Source organism: Clupea harengus, chromosome 2 (genome assembly GCF_900700415.2).
Source record: "Clupea harengus chromosome 2, Ch_v2.0.2, whole genome shotgun sequence".
NCBI lineage: Eukaryota > Metazoa > Chordata > Actinopteri > Clupeiformes > Clupeidae > Clupea > Clupea harengus.
This window is the reverse complement of record NC_045153.1, coordinates 4,561,805-4,583,063: the sequence shown is the minus strand read 5'-3', so window position 1 is coordinate 4,583,063 and position 21,259 is coordinate 4,561,805. Positions and strand designations below refer to the sequence as shown.

Here is a 21,259-nt window from a genome sequence, read left to right as displayed (position 1 = left end):
CACATTACTGTAGCAGATTCAATACTCACATTTCACCAGTAGATGGCAATGTGCATTGAACTGTACTGTCTAAAGCACACTGACCAATCAGAATCTTCTTCCCTCCCTCTGTCTCACCTTGACTGGTCTAGGAGGTGTGGAACTAACCAATCAGAATCTTCTTCCCTCCCTCTGGCTCACCTTGATTGGTCTAGGAGGTGTTGAACTGAACTAAGTGAGTTTTTCTGTTCTTTGAGATTCAAGTGATTAGAGTTCTCTGGTGGGTAACGTCTCTATGAAGTGATTAGAGACATAGCCTTGTGGATTTAGTCTGCATTTTCATCTTCATATTTAGAGACTGACATCATTTTCAAACCTTGACTTAGAAAGTAAAAGCAGCCATTGTAAAGAAGACACCAAAGAAATATGGAATCAAGAGGCAGAAGAGGATTTCTCTTGTCCAGTGCACTGCAATCACAGTCTGTGTAAAGTGTTTTCTGTGTGTAAAGGAGAAAATGGTGGCAAGGCTAGAAATGGATCTTTCCTATCCGGTGTGTTGTGCAATCTTCAAGGAACCAGTCTTTCTGTAATGTAGTCACAGTGTGTGTAAAGTCTGTCTGCAGCAGTTTTGGGAAGCCAAAGGATCCAGAGAATGTCCAGCCTGCAGGAGAAGATCATCAATGGAAAACCCTTAGTAGGCTAGCTAAGGTTTCACACAATGCCATTGATTAAAAACAGCTTATGTAGCCAAAGAATAATAGCATATAAATATAATAATAGACCTAAAAAAACACACATAGTATATTTTAGGACCTAGCACTGGACTCTAGCACCCCTCGAACCACCAGTGCTATCTGGGAGCACTTTACAACCAGCCCAGCTGATGGGACTAAAGTCAGCTGCAAATTGTACAAGGTGTTGTATAATGGCACTGCTCCTTTAAGAGCAGCACATACAGGGTGGGTGTGGTAGAGCGAGAGAGAGAGAGAGAGAGAGAGAGTGTGTGAAAGAGAGCGGTGATGCATACGGATAAATAGGACGTAGCGACCGGAGCAAAGTTATGTTGGTGTAACGTTGAACTCTGCGCAACCAGTGTGGAGAATAAATCCTCGGACCAAATCAAGATGCCATTTATTTGCTCATCAACAGCAGACAGAAGGGAAAGGAAGTTAACCCCGGAGTTTAGAATATAGAACACTTCGGCCCTGGGGCAGTAAACAAAAGACTCCCCTGTAATCTCCGTCTACGGTCAAAGGCCACATTGATAAGGGGGGATGTGAAACAACCATCAGTAATGCATAACCATATGCATCTCAAACATCCCTTTGTGATCATGTCTGCCCAGGCCCCCCCAGCAGTGGATAATACACAGACACAACCACCAATAACGGCTGTGTTCAATTCAAAATCACCATACACACACAACCACCCGACTGCCAAGCAGATTACAGAAACTTTGGGTGAAATGATTTGCCAGGACCTCTTGCCCTACTCAGTTGTTGAAAACAAGTTTTTTTCTGTGTGTGTGTGTGTGTGTGTGTGTATGTTTGTGTTTGTAGACTGGACCATGCCTTATACAGTATGGGGGCTGCAGTACGTGTGTGAGGGTGTGTGTGTGTGTGTGTTTGTGTGTGTGTGTGGACAGGACCATGCCTCCCACAGTATGGGGGGGCTGCAGCACATGAAAACTGTTGGTTTCATCATGATGATATAAACAGTGAGAGAGCAAAGTCTGTGCATCAAGGGTTTGTCTGCCACTGATCTGAGGTCAGGCTGTGAGTGTCTGTCAGTCATAAATCACACCCATGCCCTCTGGCTTTGCACTGAGTGACATGAGTGCTGGGAAACACATGCCAACCGGTTCTGTAAAGACTGTCCCTCCTGGTAATGCGGTCTGCCAATGTTTCAGGGGTGGGTGGTTGTTGTGTGAGGTTGGGAAGGATGGGCTTTTTAGAATATGAAGCAGGGGGCCTGGAATGCAGGCTGTCTCACTGATGTCTTTTCAATCTGAGGATGTCATACATGTGGATCTTATAGGATGTCTATATTGGATGTCCTCATGCATCATATGTTTTAAGAATGCAGTAATGTAAAGATTTAAATATTGCTTCAATAGACGAGCGTTAAACCTCTATCTCTCTCCTCCCTCTCTCCTCCCTCTCTCCATCTCTCTCCTCCATCTCTCTCTCTCCCTCTCTTCTACCTCTCTCCCCCCTCCGTTCTGGGAAACTCATGCCAACCGGTTCTGCAAAGACTGTTCCTCCTGGCAATGCAGGCGGCCAATCAGGCGCCTCTCTCTCTTGAGCAAGCCTCGCCCTGGCTGAAGAATGAGGTTGGGCTGAGTTTGGCAGACTGCTCTGACAGTCTGCTCTTGCGCTGTGACTGGAAAATAGATTTGATTTCAGTTGAATAGTGCTGTTTTGCTTCGCCTTGTCTGTGTGTGGACCTCAATAAGTGATAGGCCTCCTTCTCCCACAAAACACACTCACACAAGGGCAGCCAAAATGTTACCAACAATGGAAAACACCAGGCTGGAAAGTGTATACAAACCTTATGGGACAGTAGAAAGCATTAGAGTGATAAATATTGCTGAAAATACAAGTAAACATTTGTACATACATTTTTACACCTACAATATTACCAAACAGTATACAAGCAAATTGTTAGATTGTTAGAATGTTAGGCATGGCACGTGTTGCCGATCAGAGTGTACTTGATGCAGAAACTCAAACTCCAGTAGAAACGTTTCTGTGTCTCCAGAGAGACTCGGGAGGAAGAAATTAGTTAGACGATAGAATGCATGGAATGTACCGACGCTCTGAAAGCAGCATTCTAAGGAAGCGTTAGAGAGTACACTCTGTACACATAGACTAGATGTAGTGAGACTGTTGGACAGGAATGACAAGTTACTGAGAGGCGTCGACACTTCCTGGTGTAACACCAAAGCTCACACGAAGAGACAAAAGCAGAGTGAAAGGGAGTTGCATCGATGTCTTTGTTTGCCGACTATTTTATTTCATATATATTATCATTACTTTTGATTAGATTAGATTAGATTCGTTTTTCAAGTTTCTTTGAATATTCCAGTGAAGCCACACGAGTTTGGCCAATCCCGCTTCTTTAATAACTCCTAAACACGGAGCTTGGTTGGTAAGTATGGACAGAAACTTGTACGGGGAGATTTCACCAAAGTAAATGTGTAATAGCCTACTCATAATAATGACCTTTGTCTTCAGATCTCAGTATTGCTGTAGCCTACCAGTTAGTATATGGGGTTATAAAGGAATTATCTAGAGGCATGTTAAGAGTTCATATTCCATTCAAATGCAAGTGTTTTGTTTTTCATGTGTGTGATGTTATTTTCCCCAAGTCATGTGGAGGCTACAGGGTTTGTGCTCCGACAATTTAACCTTTACATTTTAATTTCCATTCTGGTTGCATTGCTTATAGATGAAAATTATATTATTAATAAAAATGATACATTGTTAACCAGGCCATACTGATCATATGTCACTAAGCATGATAACATGCCCTGTCCCTGTAATCCATCCAAATCCATCCGATGGGGTTTTATGATGTTTCGGGGCTGATAGAATCTAATGACCATGCCAAACCTGAAGAACGGACCGGAAGACGTTGTCAGGATTTCTGGAGTTTATTTCAGCTTGGACACACCCTCTAAGCGTGTTGCTCAGACAATGCCCTACCTGACTGTAGAATGTGTTGGCAGTTATACCATTCAGTCAGGTAGAACACAGGGAGGTGGCATTAAGACCACACCCTATAGGTAATGGCAGGAAGGGGAGACAGTGGGGCAGCGGGTCCTTTGAGGGGGGAGGGGGTTGAGAACAGAAGACAAAGGGTGAAGGAGGGGGGGGGGAAGTAGATAGCAGGACGGAGGCTATATGGGGGGGGGGGCAGATGCTAATGGTCAGGTCTCAGTGAGACAAAGACAGAGTACACATCCAGGGGTATGGGTTACAGAGTCAGATGATACAAAATTATTTAGTTCATGACTGACATCAGGAGAATAGCAGTATTCAGTTCCATCAGTCCCCCATATGAGCATTTCTATGCTCACACAAGAATTACTATGTAAACAACCACCACCCATATGGAGATTCCTTCTGTCATGCATGTTAGTGTCTTCTGGGTGGGCAGTCTCTGCCATGACAAGAAGTGCTGACTCAGGAACAGTTTCCAGAGGGGTCTTCCAAGCACGTGGATGGCAGGTTGAAGTGTGGGGGTGTCCAATGACCATGCATCCCTTGTGGCTGTAGGAATATCAATAGTCCTTCACCAGTCCAAGCTGTGTCGACTGACACGAGGAGAAACAAAGACAAGACAAATACATTTTGATTACAACACATACAACACATAACACATAGTTTTAGGAAAGATCTGCCTCCTCACTATTCAATGGCGTAATTCCACCATCAGACAGCGGCTGGTCACTTGAACAATCAGCATGTGATGTTTTAAAAGAGGCATCCCTACCTATCCCTAAGGCCCAGATAATGCTGTTTGATCATGTTCTGTCGCTACTGAAAAACAAAGTTGCTGTTTCAGTTTCCTTTAAATAACAGAAGTGAGGCAAGATTTTTCTTAAGTTACATCAGGCCTGTAATGATGTCTAATGATGTACAGCAGGGGTTTTCCGCAGCAAGATTGCAGGGGGTCCGTGACATGAGCCTATCTTGATCAGTTCACCATTGCCTTTTTTATTTTTATAAATTCACTTTGATATTTCAACACATTTCCAGATTACTCTTGAATATCGTGAAAAATATCTAAAATAAGAAAAATATGTCAATCTAAATAGTCTGAATAGCCAAGTCGCATTGCCTGAAATATACTGATGTAGACCCATATTCAGCAAAGAAATTACACTGACAAGTGCTACAGGCGGAATATGTGCGCGGGGGGAGGGGGCGTGGCGGCGGCGGTTAGTGATCCACCCTGATAATTTCACATATTTAAGTGTTATAGGCAGAATATGTGCGCGGGGGGAGGGGGCGTGGCGGCGGCAGTTAGTGATCCACCCTGATAATTTCACAAATTGAAGTGTTATAGGCAGAATATGTGTGCGGGGGGAGGGGGCGTGGCGGCGGCGGTTACAAACACACACGCGCGCGCAGGCACACCAGTGGGCCGCAAATTACTTTCTAGTCAGAATGGTGGTCCCTGGGACAAAACCAGTTGAAAACCCCTGATGTACAGTTATGGCCTATAACAAAGGTAAGATAATGATCTCTTCCTGTTTCAGTTTGTGAAAGCTGGAGAAGTAAGCTCGCTCTGCCCATTCCAGTTAGAAGAGGTGAAAGAAGAGGACATCTCCAGGTGACTCCTCCATGGTTCATACTGTGTTATTCTAGGTTTATGTGAAGCTGAGTTATTGCCATGTACCCAAACACTCATCTCTAAACGTTAACTCGTGACTCCTTAATGCACTGAAGGCATAGCCTCTCTGTTCTCTCTGTGCTGAGTTTGACTGGACTTGTACTTTTTGAAACACCAGACTCCATGATGGACTCCATCAAGGATATACTGAGAAAAACTCTGGAGAAGCTCACAGGCGCTGAGCTTAAGAAGTTCAAGCACCATTTGAAGGACATGGACAAAATCCCATGGGGCAAACTGGAGAAAGGAGACTCTGATGACACTGTGGACCTAATAGTAGAAGCATACACAGTGAAAGATTCTGGCAGAGTCATATTGACAATCTTAAGGAAGATGAACCTGAACCAGCTGGCCATGGACATGGAAAAGGAACTGGGTACGTTTGAGCTGCAGACTTTGAAGGACTGCTTTGAAGTAATATTTCATCTTATGTCATCCAACCTTGTGGAGTAATACAGCTCATAGGATCATCTATTATCAGCATCATGGCATGGTTGATAAGAGACTGTGTTTAGTGTTAGATGGAGCCTTACCTACAGCCACACCCCCTAGACACTTCAACAAGTGATGTTGAGGATTGGTTTGTAAAAGCAACACAGTTTCCTTAATGGTGTTTATCCATCTCAATGTGATGTCTACTGCCAATATTTATCACTTCAAGCTGGCAGTTAGTGTCGACACATCTCATGATATTCGAGGACACACACATTGGTGATTGTTTATAAAACTTTACAAGAATCTTTAACATGATTCTGAACAGTTGCCTTATCCAGGTCATTAACTTGCCACAGCATATCAGTATGTGTTTTGACCATAAATGTCTTTTGATGTAGAAGAATATGGCGGTGATCACAGGAGAAAGCAGAGTGTTTCTGGAGATTTACAGAAAGTGGATCAGGAGGAGGAGGGACGTCAGAGGAAGAAAGAGTCTGGTGAGTCATCATACCTCCTCTTCATGTCTCTGACAGGTACAACCTCTTTATTTTGCTGCGTCGGTAGGCTCTGAATAATACCAACCAACCACCAACAACCACCTACAACCAACCAGCCACCTACAATAATTCGGTACAAGAGAAGTGAACACAAAACAGATGTAATTTCAGTGGAGAATCTTAAGACTGTCAAGAAAGCAAATAGACTGTATGTGCACAGTAGCTGCAGTATTGTTCATTTCTAGTACCACTGATGAACACAGACGTGTTTAGAAATGAATCCAATAGTGTATTTGAGTTATACAGCCAAGTGTTCTAGACGTTTCACACACACATGTTCATTACTTGCTCACATGACTTTTCCAGATGCCGTCTGCAGCCTGCACAGTCAAGAGGTCAAACTCTTCTGTCAAGATGATGGAGAGTTGATTTGTTTTAACTGTCGGACCTCAGAAATACATAAGAACCACAACTTCAGGCCCATCAGTGCACAAGTGCTTGCCTTTAAGGTAAGTGTCCTATTGTTTTTTGCTTGTTTATTTGTTTGGGCTCTAAGCTGTTCCACGTTGATAAAGTATTTCTATTATGGGTCTCAAAGAGGCTCTGACCATTAGTCCTGAACAGCTGCGGTTCTTTCTGGATTATCTGTAGATTGATCATTTGAAAATTGATCATTGATCATCAGTGATCATGCTGGTTATATGCTGGCTATATGATGGCGATATGCTGGTTATATGCTGGCTATATGCTGGTTATGTGCTGGTTATTGCTGGCTATGTGCTGGTTATATGCTGGTTATATGCTGTCTGTATGCTGGTTATTGCTGGCTATATGCTGGTTATATGCTGGTTATATGCTGGTTATATGTTGGCTGTATGCTGGCTAAATGGTGGTGGTGCCATCCTAAATTCAAGAGGCCTTGGAGACAAGGCCCTTTGATTTGACATGGGGGAAGGGAGTGAGACCACTTGTCACACCTCACTCCCCAGGACAAACCAGAAATGACCAGAAATGACTACATTCTAACTTAAGTCCAAATAAAAGTAACAACATTGAATTATTGACTATGGCATATCCCTATTAACTATAAATCTGAAATGCCGGTCCCTTCACATGACAGAAAATCAGAAGCAGTCTGGCAATGTTAGCCTATTGCAACCAGTTTCGCCCCAGCTGCGTTTACTGTAAGGTTTGATTATTTCCAGGAGGAGCTCAAGATTAAAATGGAGCCCCTAAGGAAGCAGATGAAGCTATGTGAAGAAGCTAAGGTCACCTGTGAACAAACAGCACAATATGTTAAGGTAAGTATGAGCCTATTTAACAAAATGTGAATATGTTTGGGGATGACATCCGTGAATATCTTTTGTGTGCTAAACCAGAGGCAGGCCCAACTCACAGAGAGGCAGATCAAGGCGGAGTTTGAGGAGCTTCACAAGTTTTTACGAGATGAAGAGGCTGCCAGGATAGCAGAACTGAGGGATGAGGGGACTTGGAAGAGTGAGATGATGAAGGAGGAAATTGAGAAGATGAGCAGAGAGATCTCATCTCTTTCAGACACAATCAGAGCCATAGAAGAGAAGATGGGAGCTGATGACATCACATTCCTGCAGGTGAGAACCATCCACTGTCTGTATAATGACTCTTAAGATCTGATTAATAGTTTTGATGATAAAATCTCTGGCCGTTAAGATACATTTGTGAGAACAACAGGAAGTGTGTGAGGACCTGTTAACACCACTTCTATTCACTCTTAGCTACACATCATTACATTAATTATAAAAAAAAAAAAAGTTCAGGGACCAGGTATCATTGGGGTTGAGGTAGGAGAGAGCTGGATTGGTTTCACCTGAAGAGTCTGGGACTAAAGAGGTAAAGGTTGTTTTGGAACCATTTTCTTTCATGAGTATATGTTAATGCATAATGTTTCCACCTTTATGCTTGACGTTGGGGATGCTTTTCTTGGGGTCATATTCAGCATTCTTCCCACTCCAAACGCGGCGAGTCGAGTTGATGCCAAAGAGCTTGATTTTGGTCTCATCTGACCACATCATGTTCTCCCAATCCTCCTTAGAATCATTCAAGTGTCCATTGGCAAACTTCAGACGGCCCTGTACATGTGCTTTCTTGAGCAGGGGGACCTTGCGAGTGCAGGTCTACAATCTTATCTCTGACGTCCTTGGACAACTCTTTGGTCTTGCCCATGGTGGTGAGGTTGAAGGTGTGAAGTATGATTCTTTGGACAGGTTTCTTTTATACACGTCACCAGTTGAGATCAGGTGTACCTTGTTAGGCCTAATGAGGACTAATCTGTGTGCTTCTTGGGCACATAACTGATCTGTGGGAGCCAGAATTCGTGCTGTTTGGTAGGGGTTCAAATACTTATTTTCCGCGACAAATGCAAATCAATTCATTACTGTTATAAAATGCAGTTTTCTGGATGTTTTTGTTGATATTCTGTCTCTCACTGTTAAAATAGACCTACCATTAAAATTATAGATCACACATTTCTTTGCAGGTGACCAAACTTGCGAAATCGGCAGGGGGTCAAATACTTATTTTCCCCACTGTATATCGAGGGTTAATTTTTTAGGTTATATTGAGGGTTCTATATTGAAGAATATATTTTGAGGTTATATCGAGGGTTCTATATTGAGGTTATATTGAGGGTTCTATATTGAGGTTATATTGAGAAGCTTCCAGCAGAGAAATGTTGACATCAGGTGCTTAAAATGGGCAGGGTGAGATTAGTGTGCAGGTGAGGTGGGACAGGTGTTACCTGAAGAGTCTTTCAGCTAGGACAGGAGCACAGAAAGATGTGTGTCAATACATTCATTAATTAATTAATTTAATTATTTCATTACTTACTATTCATTTATCGAAAGAGTAATAACAATATTTGTTATGATATTCCTCCATTTCACAGAACTACAAGATCACAGTGAAAAGGTGAGTGATCAGCCTCCTGTCTCTCTCTTCTCTGTGGTTCTGAACCCAAACCCACAGCAGCACTGACTCCTGAATGTTATTCCAGAGCCCAGTGCACATTGCAGGATCCAGAGAGGGTTTCAGAAGCTCTAATCAATGTGGCAAAACACCTGGGCAACCTGAAGTTCAGAGTCTGGGAGAAGATGCAGGAGATTGTTCAATACAGTAAGTGTATATATCCCTTTCAAACACAAAACACACACACTCAAGCACAGAGAGAGACAGAGAGAGAGAGAGTTTATTTACATACACAGAGGCAATTCGATGTGCTTTACATAAATAAGAGCAGAAAGAACCTCCAAAAGAAATATGAAGACAAGTGAAGAGATCAAAAGAGCTGTCAAGCAGAAGGGGGAACTGGAGGAGAGCGGAAGTGATGAAGAGTGTGTAGACGCAGGTCTACGGGTGAAAAAGAAAATGAGTCAGAATTGTTTGGGATATTTCATTTGAGTTTAAGAATTGATAAGGATACAGTTAAGCTAAAATAGAAGACATTGTTAAAGTGAGCAGAATGCAATTGAAAGAGTATTATTAAGGATGCTCCAGTGAACTGTATCGTTCTCACATGTCGATAAATGGAGGTAACAGAACGACGGAGGGAAATGTCATCTTCCATTGCTATCGATGTGTCAGGGTGTGTGGTAATGCAGCCTGTTTTTGTCACAGGACTTCAGGACTCAGAGATGGTGTTATGATGGAACAGAGTTTATTGTGAGGAACAGCCAGTAAACAGACAGAACACGTTGACAGGCTGGACTTGAACTAACAGTACACAACAAAACACGGAAATAACTAAACGTACTGTAAAACTAAACTAATGTACTCAGGCTCAAAGCTCTGGAAAACAAAGGTACAGGCATGGAAGCGCAGCAAACCAAACTCAGAGTTAAACTCTAACAAAACAGATCGAAAGTACTTGAGTCTAACTCAGAAAAGGCTAGAGGCAAACAGAACAGACTTGCGAATAGAAAACAATACCGGGTTCGGGGAACAGGCAGGATAATCGCGAGCGAAGGTTTAGGTTGTCTAGTTTGTATGTCGATGGGATTTTAGTCCATGTCGTACGAGGCCAGACACCGAGTGAAGGGAGTGAGGGGTATATGTGCAGGAGTGACAGGTGTTGGCCATCAGTATTCTGGTGATGGAGGACGCAGTGCAGGTGAGCGAATCAAGACTGAAAGGGGCGGGGCAGGTGCAGGTTCACGCTCTGGCGTGACAGTTTTCATGGTTTGACAACAAGATACCGGTACGACCTTTTCTTTTGTCGTGTATGACCAACGTTTTTTTGGGGAGTGCAGCGTATGTTTTATTCCTCACTGAGGGACTAAAGGAAATGTAAGGAACTGTGTTGCTCCTGCCTGAACTCGGTTAGCTTACTTGTCTCACCCTACTGTTTTGAAAAGACTTCATATGGGACTGTGCAAGACATTTCTTTTTGGGAATGATAAGTATTTGTTTTCCGTTCTGACAGGGTTGCTAAGAGTTTTCTTTTCCTGCAGGTCAATCTTCTGAAATGTTCAAATGTGCTATACAGATTTCACGCCAAGAGTAATTAAGGGATTTCATTGCGTTGGTAAAGATTAAATAAAAGAAGAGTTTATTTTAATGTGCACCCTATCCTGTTTGTGTTATCCCCTAGTGTAGTGTATGAGCCATATCATTGGTGGGAGGGCTACACGCAATAGAGCCGTTTTCATAAAAAGGCCCCAAATAGCCCAAGTAGAGCAATAGCCTGAATAGAATCATTGATAGAGCCTGATAGTCATTTCCAGAGAAAGGCCTGAGATAGAGATGAGCCCCAATATAGCAGAGAGAGAGAGAGAGAGAGAGAGAGAGAGAGAGATGCGGGCATACATCAATTTCACATGATAGATAGTGGAATGGATGATACACCACTGTTCAGTTTTATTGAAAGCATTTTTGACACACACACACACACACACACACACACACACACACACACACACACACACACACACACACACACACACACACACAACATTTCACCACATTTAGAATATACAGAACACCCACTTTGAAATACATGCCACAAAGACAGTTATTACCCACACCTACACACACGCACAAACACAGACACAAACACACACACACACACACACACACACACATATGCACAAACACACACACACACACACACACACACGTCTCCCCTACTAGAGCCCATAGTGTCTCTGCTTCTGCTCTCATATGACCATACACACACACACACACACACACACACACACACACACACACACACATACACACACACACATACACACACACACACTCCCACATGCACAGACACAGTCTCTGCATCTGCTCTCATAAGGTCAGCAGATACACATACACAAAAGACACACACACACACGCACACACACATGCACAGGTACACACACACGCAGTTTAATTTAAATGTAAAATGTAAAAATATGTAAAAAAATATGAAAAGATATTTACAGAATATGAAGTGCAGGAGCTGTGCAGTCTATGCAGGAATGTGCAAAACAAGAGTGTAGGCGTGGGGGCGGGATAAGTCCATATCAGCGGGGGGGGGGGGGGGGGGGGGGGGTCTCGGGCCTTGCTGATGAGGCCAACTGCAGCCGGGAAGAAGCTGGTGTTCAGCTCCCACTTGAAGTCCTGGGAGATGCTGGTGTTCAGCTCCCACTTGAGGTCCTGGTAGATGATGGTGTTCAGCTCCCACTTGAGGTCCTGGGAGATGATGGTGTTCAGCTCCCACTTGAGGTCCTGGGAGATGGTGGTGTTCAGCTCCCACTTGAGGTCCTGGGAGATGGTGGTGTTCAGTTCCCACATGAGGTCCTGGGAGATGATGGTGCCCAGGAAGCGCAGCTGGAGGTGCAGCTGTTGGTGTACAGGGAGAAGAGTAGAGGGGGAAAGAACGCAGCCTTGAGGGGAACCGGTGCTGATGGTCCGGGAGTCAGAGACATGCTTCCCCAGCCTCACGTGTTGCCTCCTGTCAGACAGGAAGTCTGTGATCCACCTGCAGGTGGAGTCATGCACACTCAGCTGGGGGAGCTTGTCCTGTAGCAGAGCCAGGATGATGGTGTTGAAGGCAGAGCTGAAGTCAACAAACTGAATCCTGCCGTAGGAGAGGGTCAGTGATGGCTTTGAGGTGGAACAGCACAAGGCGCTCAAATGACTTCATCACCACAGAGGTCAGGGCGACGGGTCTGTAGTCATTGAGTCCGGTGATCTTGGTATTTTTGGGGACGGAGAAGATGGTGGAGGTCTTGAAGCAGGCTGGTACGTGGCATGTCTCCAGTGAGGTGTTAAAAATGGCTGTGAACACCGGAAACAGCTGATCACTACAGTGCTTCAGGATGGATGGAGAGACAGAGTCTGGCCCAGCTGCTTTGCGGGGGTTCTGTCTCCTGAAGAGTCTGTTGATGTCCCTCTCCAGGATGGAGAGAGTCGTCACTGTGGTAGGGGAGGAGGGGGGGGGACTCTGAGGTGGGCAGCTGTGGAGTTGGTGGGCTGGAGCTGGTGGGTGGTGTCAGGGAAATTACCCTAAACAGTTAACTAGCAGATTAAAGACACAACCCAGCATGGAAGTGAACTGGACTTGTTTACGCCGCGTCCGGCGGAGAGCAGACACCTTGACCAGGGTCTCTCTGACGTGCCATGCTAAAACAAAGTCCCTTTATTGAAAATCCAATGTTTACACAGGATGGCAGACAGGATTCTGGGATACACTTTAGGATATCTGCACTTTAGCTGAAATTTACTTCTGCCCAGCAACAAGACATTCCACAACCCCCCAATTCCTTCTTATCTTATGTAAACATATACGTGAGGTTTCTGGGTTAACATTCTTGACTCTGCTAATTGTCTTCCAAAGTCCAATCTACATGGAGAACGCAGGGCACACAGCATTTTGGAACAAAACTTAAAACAAAAAGACATTCATGATAAAATATACTAATACTTTCTTTAACAGTGGTGGTGTCACAGGGGATGGTGTCAGGACTGTCCCAGGACTGTTAGTGGAATGGGGGTCTCTAGGCTTACAATTTGTAATCTGTCTGAGCCCTTTCCAGACAGAAGCAGAGTCACTGGCTGAGAACTGGTGTTGGAGTTTCTCAGAATACAATCGTTTAGCTTCTCTCACCTCCTTGCTAAACCTGTATTTTGACTTTCTGAGTTTAGCTGTGAACCAGGGTTTGTCATTGTTGTAACTCACCCTGGTGCGTGATGGAACACAGCTGTCCTCACAGAAGCTGATATATGATGTCACAGCCTCTGTGTACTCGTCCAAACTGTTGGTAGCAGTCCTGAACACCTCCCAATCTGTACACTCCAAGCACGCCTGGAGATCCTCCACAGCTTCACTGGTCCACTGCTTTGATGTCCTCACAACAGGTTTACAGGGCTTTAATTTCTGTCTGTATGAGGGAATCAGATGAACCATGCCGTGGTCCGAGTGTCCCAGTGCAGCCCGGGGGACTGTGTGATAGGCACTGCTTACTGTGGTGTAACAGTGATCCAGAATGTTCTCCTCTCTGGTCGGGCATTTAATAAATTGTCTGTATTTGGGAAGTTTGCGGGTGAGATTTCCTTTGTTAAAGTCGCAGAGGACAATAACTAAGGAGTCTGGTTTTGTCCGTTCCACACACAGTATCTGGTCGGTGAGCATGGGCTGTGCCTCTTGGCTGTTGTGCATCTTACACATACAAGTTCAGGTTCAAGTTTACACACACACACACACACACACACACACACACACACACACACACACACACACACACGCAATTGCACACACACACATATGCACACACACACACAGACACACACACAAACATACACACACATCTCCCCTACTAGAGCTTATAGTGTCTCTGCTTCTTCTCTCATAAGGCCAGCAGGCACACACACGCACACACACACACACACACACACACACACACACACACACACACACACACACACACGCACACACACACACACACACACACAATTCATCTTTGAAAGCACACCAATTATATTACCAATGAATGTTAGGCTAAAAAATTCATGTGCCTGACTTCTGACATAAGCCACGCCCACTTCTGGCCTTCTATCTGAATCCAGACACAAAGACAGATCATTTTGTTGTTTTAACAGATACAAATACAGATACAGATAATGACCTCTAGTTTGTATATGTGTATGTATCTCTTTTTGTGTGCTCTTTCCACCTAAACCATTTGTGTTTCTCACTCTGTAGCTCCTGTGACTCTGGATCCCAATACTGCACACCCACAACTCATCCTGTCTGAGGATCTGACCAGTGTGAGACTCAGTGATGAGAGCCAGCAGCTTCCTGATAACCCAGATAGATTTGATAAGTATGCCAACATCCTGGGCTCTGAGGGCTTTAACTCAGGGACTCACTGCTGGGATGTGGAGGTTGGAGAGAAAACAGACTGGGGTGTGGGTGTGGTGACTGAGTCTCTCCAGAGGAAGGGAGACTATACCTCCATGAGTGGACGGTGGTCTGTGTGTTATAAAGATGGTAAATATGGAGCACATTCTCCACCACAGCACCCCACTCGCCTCACAGTGAAGCAGAAACTCCAGAGGATCAGAGTGCAGCTGGACTGGGACAGAGGAGAGCTGTCATTCTCTGACTCTGATAATAACACACATCTACACACTTTCACACACACTTTCACACACACTTTCACTGAGAGAGTGTTTCCATACTTTAATGTTGCCTGTAAACTCTCTCCTCTGAAGATGTTACCAGTGAGAGCTTCAGTGAAAGTAGAGCAGCACAGCAAGATATGATGTCACTTCCTTTTGCCAGGTTAATAATGACTTGTTCCTGGTGTTAAAATGTCCTCATGCATTATGATTTCTGAATGACCTGTTCTGTGGCTACTGCCTTAAGATTACCCATAGGTAGATAAAGAATAACATGATCTGAAGTTTTTTGCAAATAAAAAAAATCCCGGACAGAAATATGGTGTTTCCGATTAGAAATGGAACGGAGAATCTGTAACCCATTTAAGTGCATGGGTTGTGATGAGTGTACAGTTTAAATCATCATGATTTTCTGAAGAGAATAATATTTTACTTTATTTTCCAAACAGTAACTGAGGTTGGTGAATTAAGCCATAGTTTACCAAAAACCTTTTGAATAACTGAGGTCCTGAAACAGTGGAGCAGCTCAGAAAAATGAATAAAAGCTGTTTGGGTTTGTCATTTATATGATTCTTTTCTTTTCTTTTTTCTTGAATGATGCACCTTGAGACAATTTTATTGTTTTGTCGCTGTACAAAAAAAATTAAAATTGAATTGAATTGGCCCAAATTTTTATTTAGGTTTTATGTCATCTGGTTAGAGCTGAGGCTAATATACACTGATGCTGACAAATGGGATCCAATGGTATAACTCTTCAACACAATCTCCTTAAATTTTCATCCAGCATAACCCCACTGTCTTCATCCAGCATAACCCCACTGACCTCATCCAGCATAACCCCACTGACCTCATCCAGCATAACCCCATTGTCAAAAAGTAGCACCTTCTTGTATACTGATGCTTTCCAAAGCTCCTGATCAGAAAATGGTGTCCTCAGGTAATCAATAGATGAGTTCTGAGTACTGAGTTCAGCCAGGTGTTTATTTGTTGTGGTTTCCTCATGGAGAATTGTGCGAGAAAGGCTTTGGTCTGGGTCTTTATTCAGCACATCAGGTTTAGTGCTGAATGCCAACAGTGCCCCTACTGGCAGGTGCAGAGTAGTGCCTGCAGGTATGACCTTGGAAATGACAGGATAAACCTACACAGGACTGCTGAAAAACTGAAGAGACATGAAGCTATTTACTGAAAGAGATATGGTAACTGATTTTATTAATGTCTTATCTATAACCACAAATATGTACATATTAAAAGTTATGAGTAAATGTATGGATATCTGATTCAATTAAAATTGTATTTATTTAAATGAATTTCAGTTTGCAGTCATTAAATAGTCATCGATGGTTTTATTGATCATTTAATGACTGCAAACTGAAATTCATTTAAATATATATTATATTTTTATAACACATTGTAAAATACAACAGTCTGAAATGAATACATTCAGTGTAATTATTAATAAATAGTTTTATAAAACAGTGATGCTATGTGAAGTAGCTTATGCTGGGTGAAAGACAGACGTCCACGAGTGAAGGTCAAAGGTCATAACACTGCACAAGTGCATGACGTCACAACAGCTGAAAATATGGAGAAAAAAAACGACAGGTGATTTACTTTTTGACCTTGGCTAGCAGAATATAAACATAACTTCAAAAATTCAAAACAGAATTTGTTCTGAATTGACCTGGTCTGGATTGAATAGCTTGAATGGGAGATGCTACAACATGACTTTGTACAGTACACAGCAGCCAAAGCAGAGCACCCAGAAGATGGATACTGCATGTGCACATCAGGAAATGATTTAGAAAATGAATATAAAATACATAACTACAAAATGCTGTATTCACAAAGTGCACTACAGTTTAACATTATGGTGATTATATTTACAAACATGATTCACGTATTTATAAAATGTCCTTTCTATTAATTTTGATTTATAATAAGTGTTTAAAACTTACAAGTCCTTTACCAAAAATATTGGCCTTACGTGTCATTCATATTTTATTTTATTCCGATGTTATCTGACACAGTCTGTATTTGGGTCACACAATTTGCTTGGTCTTAAACTGGCCTTAAGTCTGTAGGTCTGGTCTTTAGTAGATTCTGAAACTGTCAGTCCGGTCTTTAGTAGGCCTTGAGCCTGTCAGTCTTGTCTTTAGTAGGCCTTGAGCCTGTCAGTCTTGTCTTTAGTAGGTCTTGAGCCTGTCAGTGTCAGTCTGGTCTTTAGTAGGTCTTTATCCTGTCAGTCTGGTCTTTAGTAGGCCTTGAGCCTGTCAGTCTGGTCTTCAGTAGGTCTTGAGCCTGTCAGTCCGGTCTTTAGTAGGTCTTGAGCCTGTCAGTCTTGTCTTTAGTAGGTCTTGAGCTTGAAGACTTTGGAGAGCACTGAGGTGGCGCTGGAGTAGATGAGGAAGGAACCTTCACTGGTGTGGAAGAACTCCCAGTCTCTGCAGCCCACAGTCAGCAGCTCATGAGCAGAGACAAACCCCTCAGAGCCCTGCCACCTGAGGAGAACACACACACACACACACACACACACACACACACACACACACACACACACACACACACACACACACACACACACACACACACACACACGCACACACACACACACACACACACGCACACACACACACACAGACACAGACACACACACGCACACACGCACACAAACCCCTCAGAGCCCTGCCACCACAAACTCCAGAGGATCACAGTGCAGCTGGACTGGGACAGAGGAGAGCTGTCATTCTCTGACCCTGATAATAACACACATCTACACACTCTCACACAAACCTTCACTGAGAGAGTGTTTCCATACTTTAATAAACACACACACACCTACACACTCTCACACACACCTTCACTGAGAGAGTGTTTCCATACTTTAATACACACACACACACATCTACACACGCTCACACACACCTTCACTGAGAAGTGTTTCCACACTTTAATAGTGTAGTTTAGTAGTCTCCTGCAACGTTGCAACAATGAATGCAAATCTTGTGGGATTAAAATGCAAGATATGAACCGTAGACATTTGTCAGTAGCGTTATATATCAGGTCTCTGTTTCAGAGTAAGAAATGCCCATAGTCTGTAGTCACGGTAACATACAAGTTTAACTGGCTAGCAGTAGGGTGTTAGATGAGAAACTCAGACAGGACATATTATATTTTACCATTCAAGAGAGATTTCTGTTTTTCGCCAATTCAAAGCGATATGTGTTTGGCACTGACAGCTTAATCTACCCTTTGCTCAGTAAGTAGTGCTGCATGAAAATGAGTAGTGAGTGGGTGAGTAGTGTTGGTGAGTAGTGTTGGTGAGTAGTATTGGTGAGTAGTGTTGGTGAGTAGTGTTGAATGGTGAGTAGTGTTGGTGAGTAGTGTTGGTGAGTAGTGTTGAATTGGTGAGTAGTGTTGGTGAGTAGTGTTGGTGAGTAGAGTTGGTGAGTAGTGCTGGTGTGTAGTGCTGGTGAGTAGAGTTGGTGAGTAGAGTTGGTGAGTAGTGTTGGTGAGTAGTGTTGGTTAGTAGTGTTGGTGAGTAGTGTTGGTGAGTAGTAGTGTGTGTTGAGTAGTATTGGTGAGTAGTGTTGGTGAGTAGAGTTGGTGAGTAGTGCTGGTGTGTAGTGCTGGTGAGTAGAGTTGGTGAGTAGAGTTGGTGAGTAGTGTTGGTGAGTAGTGTTGTGTTGGTGAGTAGTGTTGGTGAGTAGTATTGGTGAGTAGTGTTGGTGAGTAGAGTTGGTGAGTAGTGCTGGTGTGTAGTGCTGGTGAGTAGAGTTGATGAGTAGAGTTGCATGAAGAGGAGTAGTGTTGGTGAGTAGTGTTGAGTTGGTGAGTAGAGTTGGTGAGTAGTGTTGGTGAGTAGAGTTGAGTTGGTGAGTAGTGTTGGTGAGTAGTATTGGTGAGTAGTGTTGGTGAGTAGAGTTGGTGAGTAGTGCTGGTGTGTAGTGCTGGTGAGTAGAGTTGGTGAGTAGTGTTGGTGAGTATTATTGGTGAGTAGTGTTGGTGAGTAGTGCTGTGAGTAGTGTTGAGTTGGTGAGTAGTATTGGTGAGTAGTGTTGGTGAGTAGTGTTGGTGAGTAGTGTTGGTGTGTAGTGTTGGTGAGTAGTGTTGGTGTGTAGTGTTGGTGTGTAGTGTTGGTGAGTAGTGTTGGTGAGTAGTGTTGGTGAGTAGTGTTGGTGAGTAGAGTTGGTGAGTAGTGCTGGTGTGTAGTGCTGGTGAGTAGAGTTGGTGAGTAGTGTTGGTGAGTAGTGTTGGTGAGTAGTATTGGTGAGTAGTGTTGGTGAGTAGTGCTGTGAGTAGTGTTGAGTTGGTGAGTAGTATTGGTGAGTAGTGTTGGTGAGTAGAGCTGGTGAGTAGTGTTGGTGAGTAGTGTTGGTGAGTAGAGTTGGTGAGTAGTGTTGATGAGTAGTGCTGGTGAGTAGAGTTGGTGAGTAGTGTTGGTGAGTAGAGTTGGTGAGTAGAGTTGGTGAGTAGTGTTGATGAGTAGTGTTGGTGAGTAGAGTTGGTGAGTAGTGTTGGTGAGTAGTGTTGGTGAGTATTGTTGTATGAAGAGTCTAACAGTTTGCCTTCAACACAAAAACTGATCAGAATGTTATTGCTGCGTCATCTGGATCTATTTGCTGGGCCGGGACAAATTGCCCATGACGGCTCATTCATGTGTTCTTAGGGCCGAGTGGAGAAGCTTGTCCTGCTCTATCCATGACTGTGAGCAAAGTAGCACAGGCATCAATACACGACTCATGACATTCAAAACTGAATCTGTGCACCTGTATGGGCGTGTCATGTGTCAGTCATGTCTCAGGTGCACTTAGAAGAGGGTTTTGGCAGCCTTGACTCCTGCTCTACCTGTTAACCCAGGTGAGGCCACCCCTCCGTTCACCTCCCCGCCCCTTGACTCCTGCTCTACCTGTTAACCCAGGTGAGGGGGAAGAGACGCAGCGGGAGACTCTATTACTTCACACAGCAGTGCTCATCGTGTGCTTGTTATTTTGTTTTAATCTGACGAAAGAGAGGCTGATTTCAGGTTCAAATAGGCTACTGAAAGATGAATGTCTCAGTCATGTCTCAGTTACACAGCAAAGCTTATTTTATGAGTGAGGACAAACTCCTCTGCAAGTAAAGCAGCTTGATCCGAGGTCACAGCCTTCTGCTCATTTAAATACACACACACAGCCTCTGGCAAACAGTTCTTGAATTCTTCAAGCAGTATGAGCTGTCAGCTGTTAGAGTCAGCTTTCAGAGTTAAACACATTTCCTTTCCCTCTTGCAAATTCAACATAGGTTTGCCCACCTTGCTTCATAAAGCTCCTGAGTTTTCAAGCAGCTCTTCACTAGGCTGTTCACAAAAACCATGAACCACTAAGGTAAGGACCATGGACCACCTATTGAGTACCCCTGCACTAAAGTAAGGACTCCTATTGAGTACCCCTGCACTAAAGTAAGGACTCCTATTGAGTACCCCTGCACTAAAGTAAGGACCATGGACCCAACACAACAAAAACTAATAAAGAGCACAAGAACTCACCTAACTTCACACAAATGTAAATCATTGTCCCAACATGGCAGATATCATTGGAAACATTGCTAAGCTACACGGAACACTGGCTACGGTCATCTTTGAGGGCACACCACTGCTTAGTGTCCATCTTTGAGGGCACACCCCTGCTGGCAGTGAACTCTACACCCCTTATACATTTCACTGTGTTGGTATCTCCCATGTCCTCCCTGCTGGAGCAGTGGCCTGTACACCCCTTCTACATTTCACTGTGTTGGTATCTCCCATATCCTCCCTGCTGGAGCAGTGACCTGTACACCCCTTATACATTTCACTGTGTTGGTATCTCCCATATCCTCCCTGCTGGAGCAGTGGCCTGTACACCCCTTATACATTTCACTGTGTTGGTATCTCCCATGTCCTCCCTGCTGGAGCTGGGACTCTGGGACACTGGGATTGATCTTGTGGAGAATTCACCCCTATCCATGTGCCTGTGAGCAAAGTAGCACAGGCATCAACACACACACACACACACACACACACACACACACACACACACACACACACACACACACACACACACACATACACACACACACACACACACACACACAGGCATCAACACACACAGAAACACTCCATCAACTGTATGGGTGCGGCATGTCCCAGTCATGACTCAGGTGCACTTAGCACTCACATTCCTCAACGTTTCGTCCTTGGCCTTGGCAGTAGGAACACCTGTTCTACCTGTTCAGCTACAGCAACCCTCCCCTTATCACTGCCCTCCACTTGTCTCATCTTCCCAGAAAGAAGAAGAGAAGCCAAG

General features: G+C 43.9%; 1 protein-coding gene across 1 annotated transcript in view; it reads left to right on the top strand.

The window, feature by feature from the left end:
• Positions 1–21,259, top strand: part of LOC116223458 (nuclear factor 7, ovary-like) — a 38,024-nt gene that overhangs the window by 16,681 nt on the left and 84 nt on the right. The window contains exons 6-7 of the mRNA XM_031580193.2: positions 17,632–17,743; positions 20,303–20,409. Coding sequence (XP_031436053.2) covers positions 17,632–17,743; positions 20,303–20,409 — 219 coding nt within the window. The remainder of the gene's footprint in view (positions 1–17,631; positions 17,744–20,302; positions 20,410–21,259) is intronic.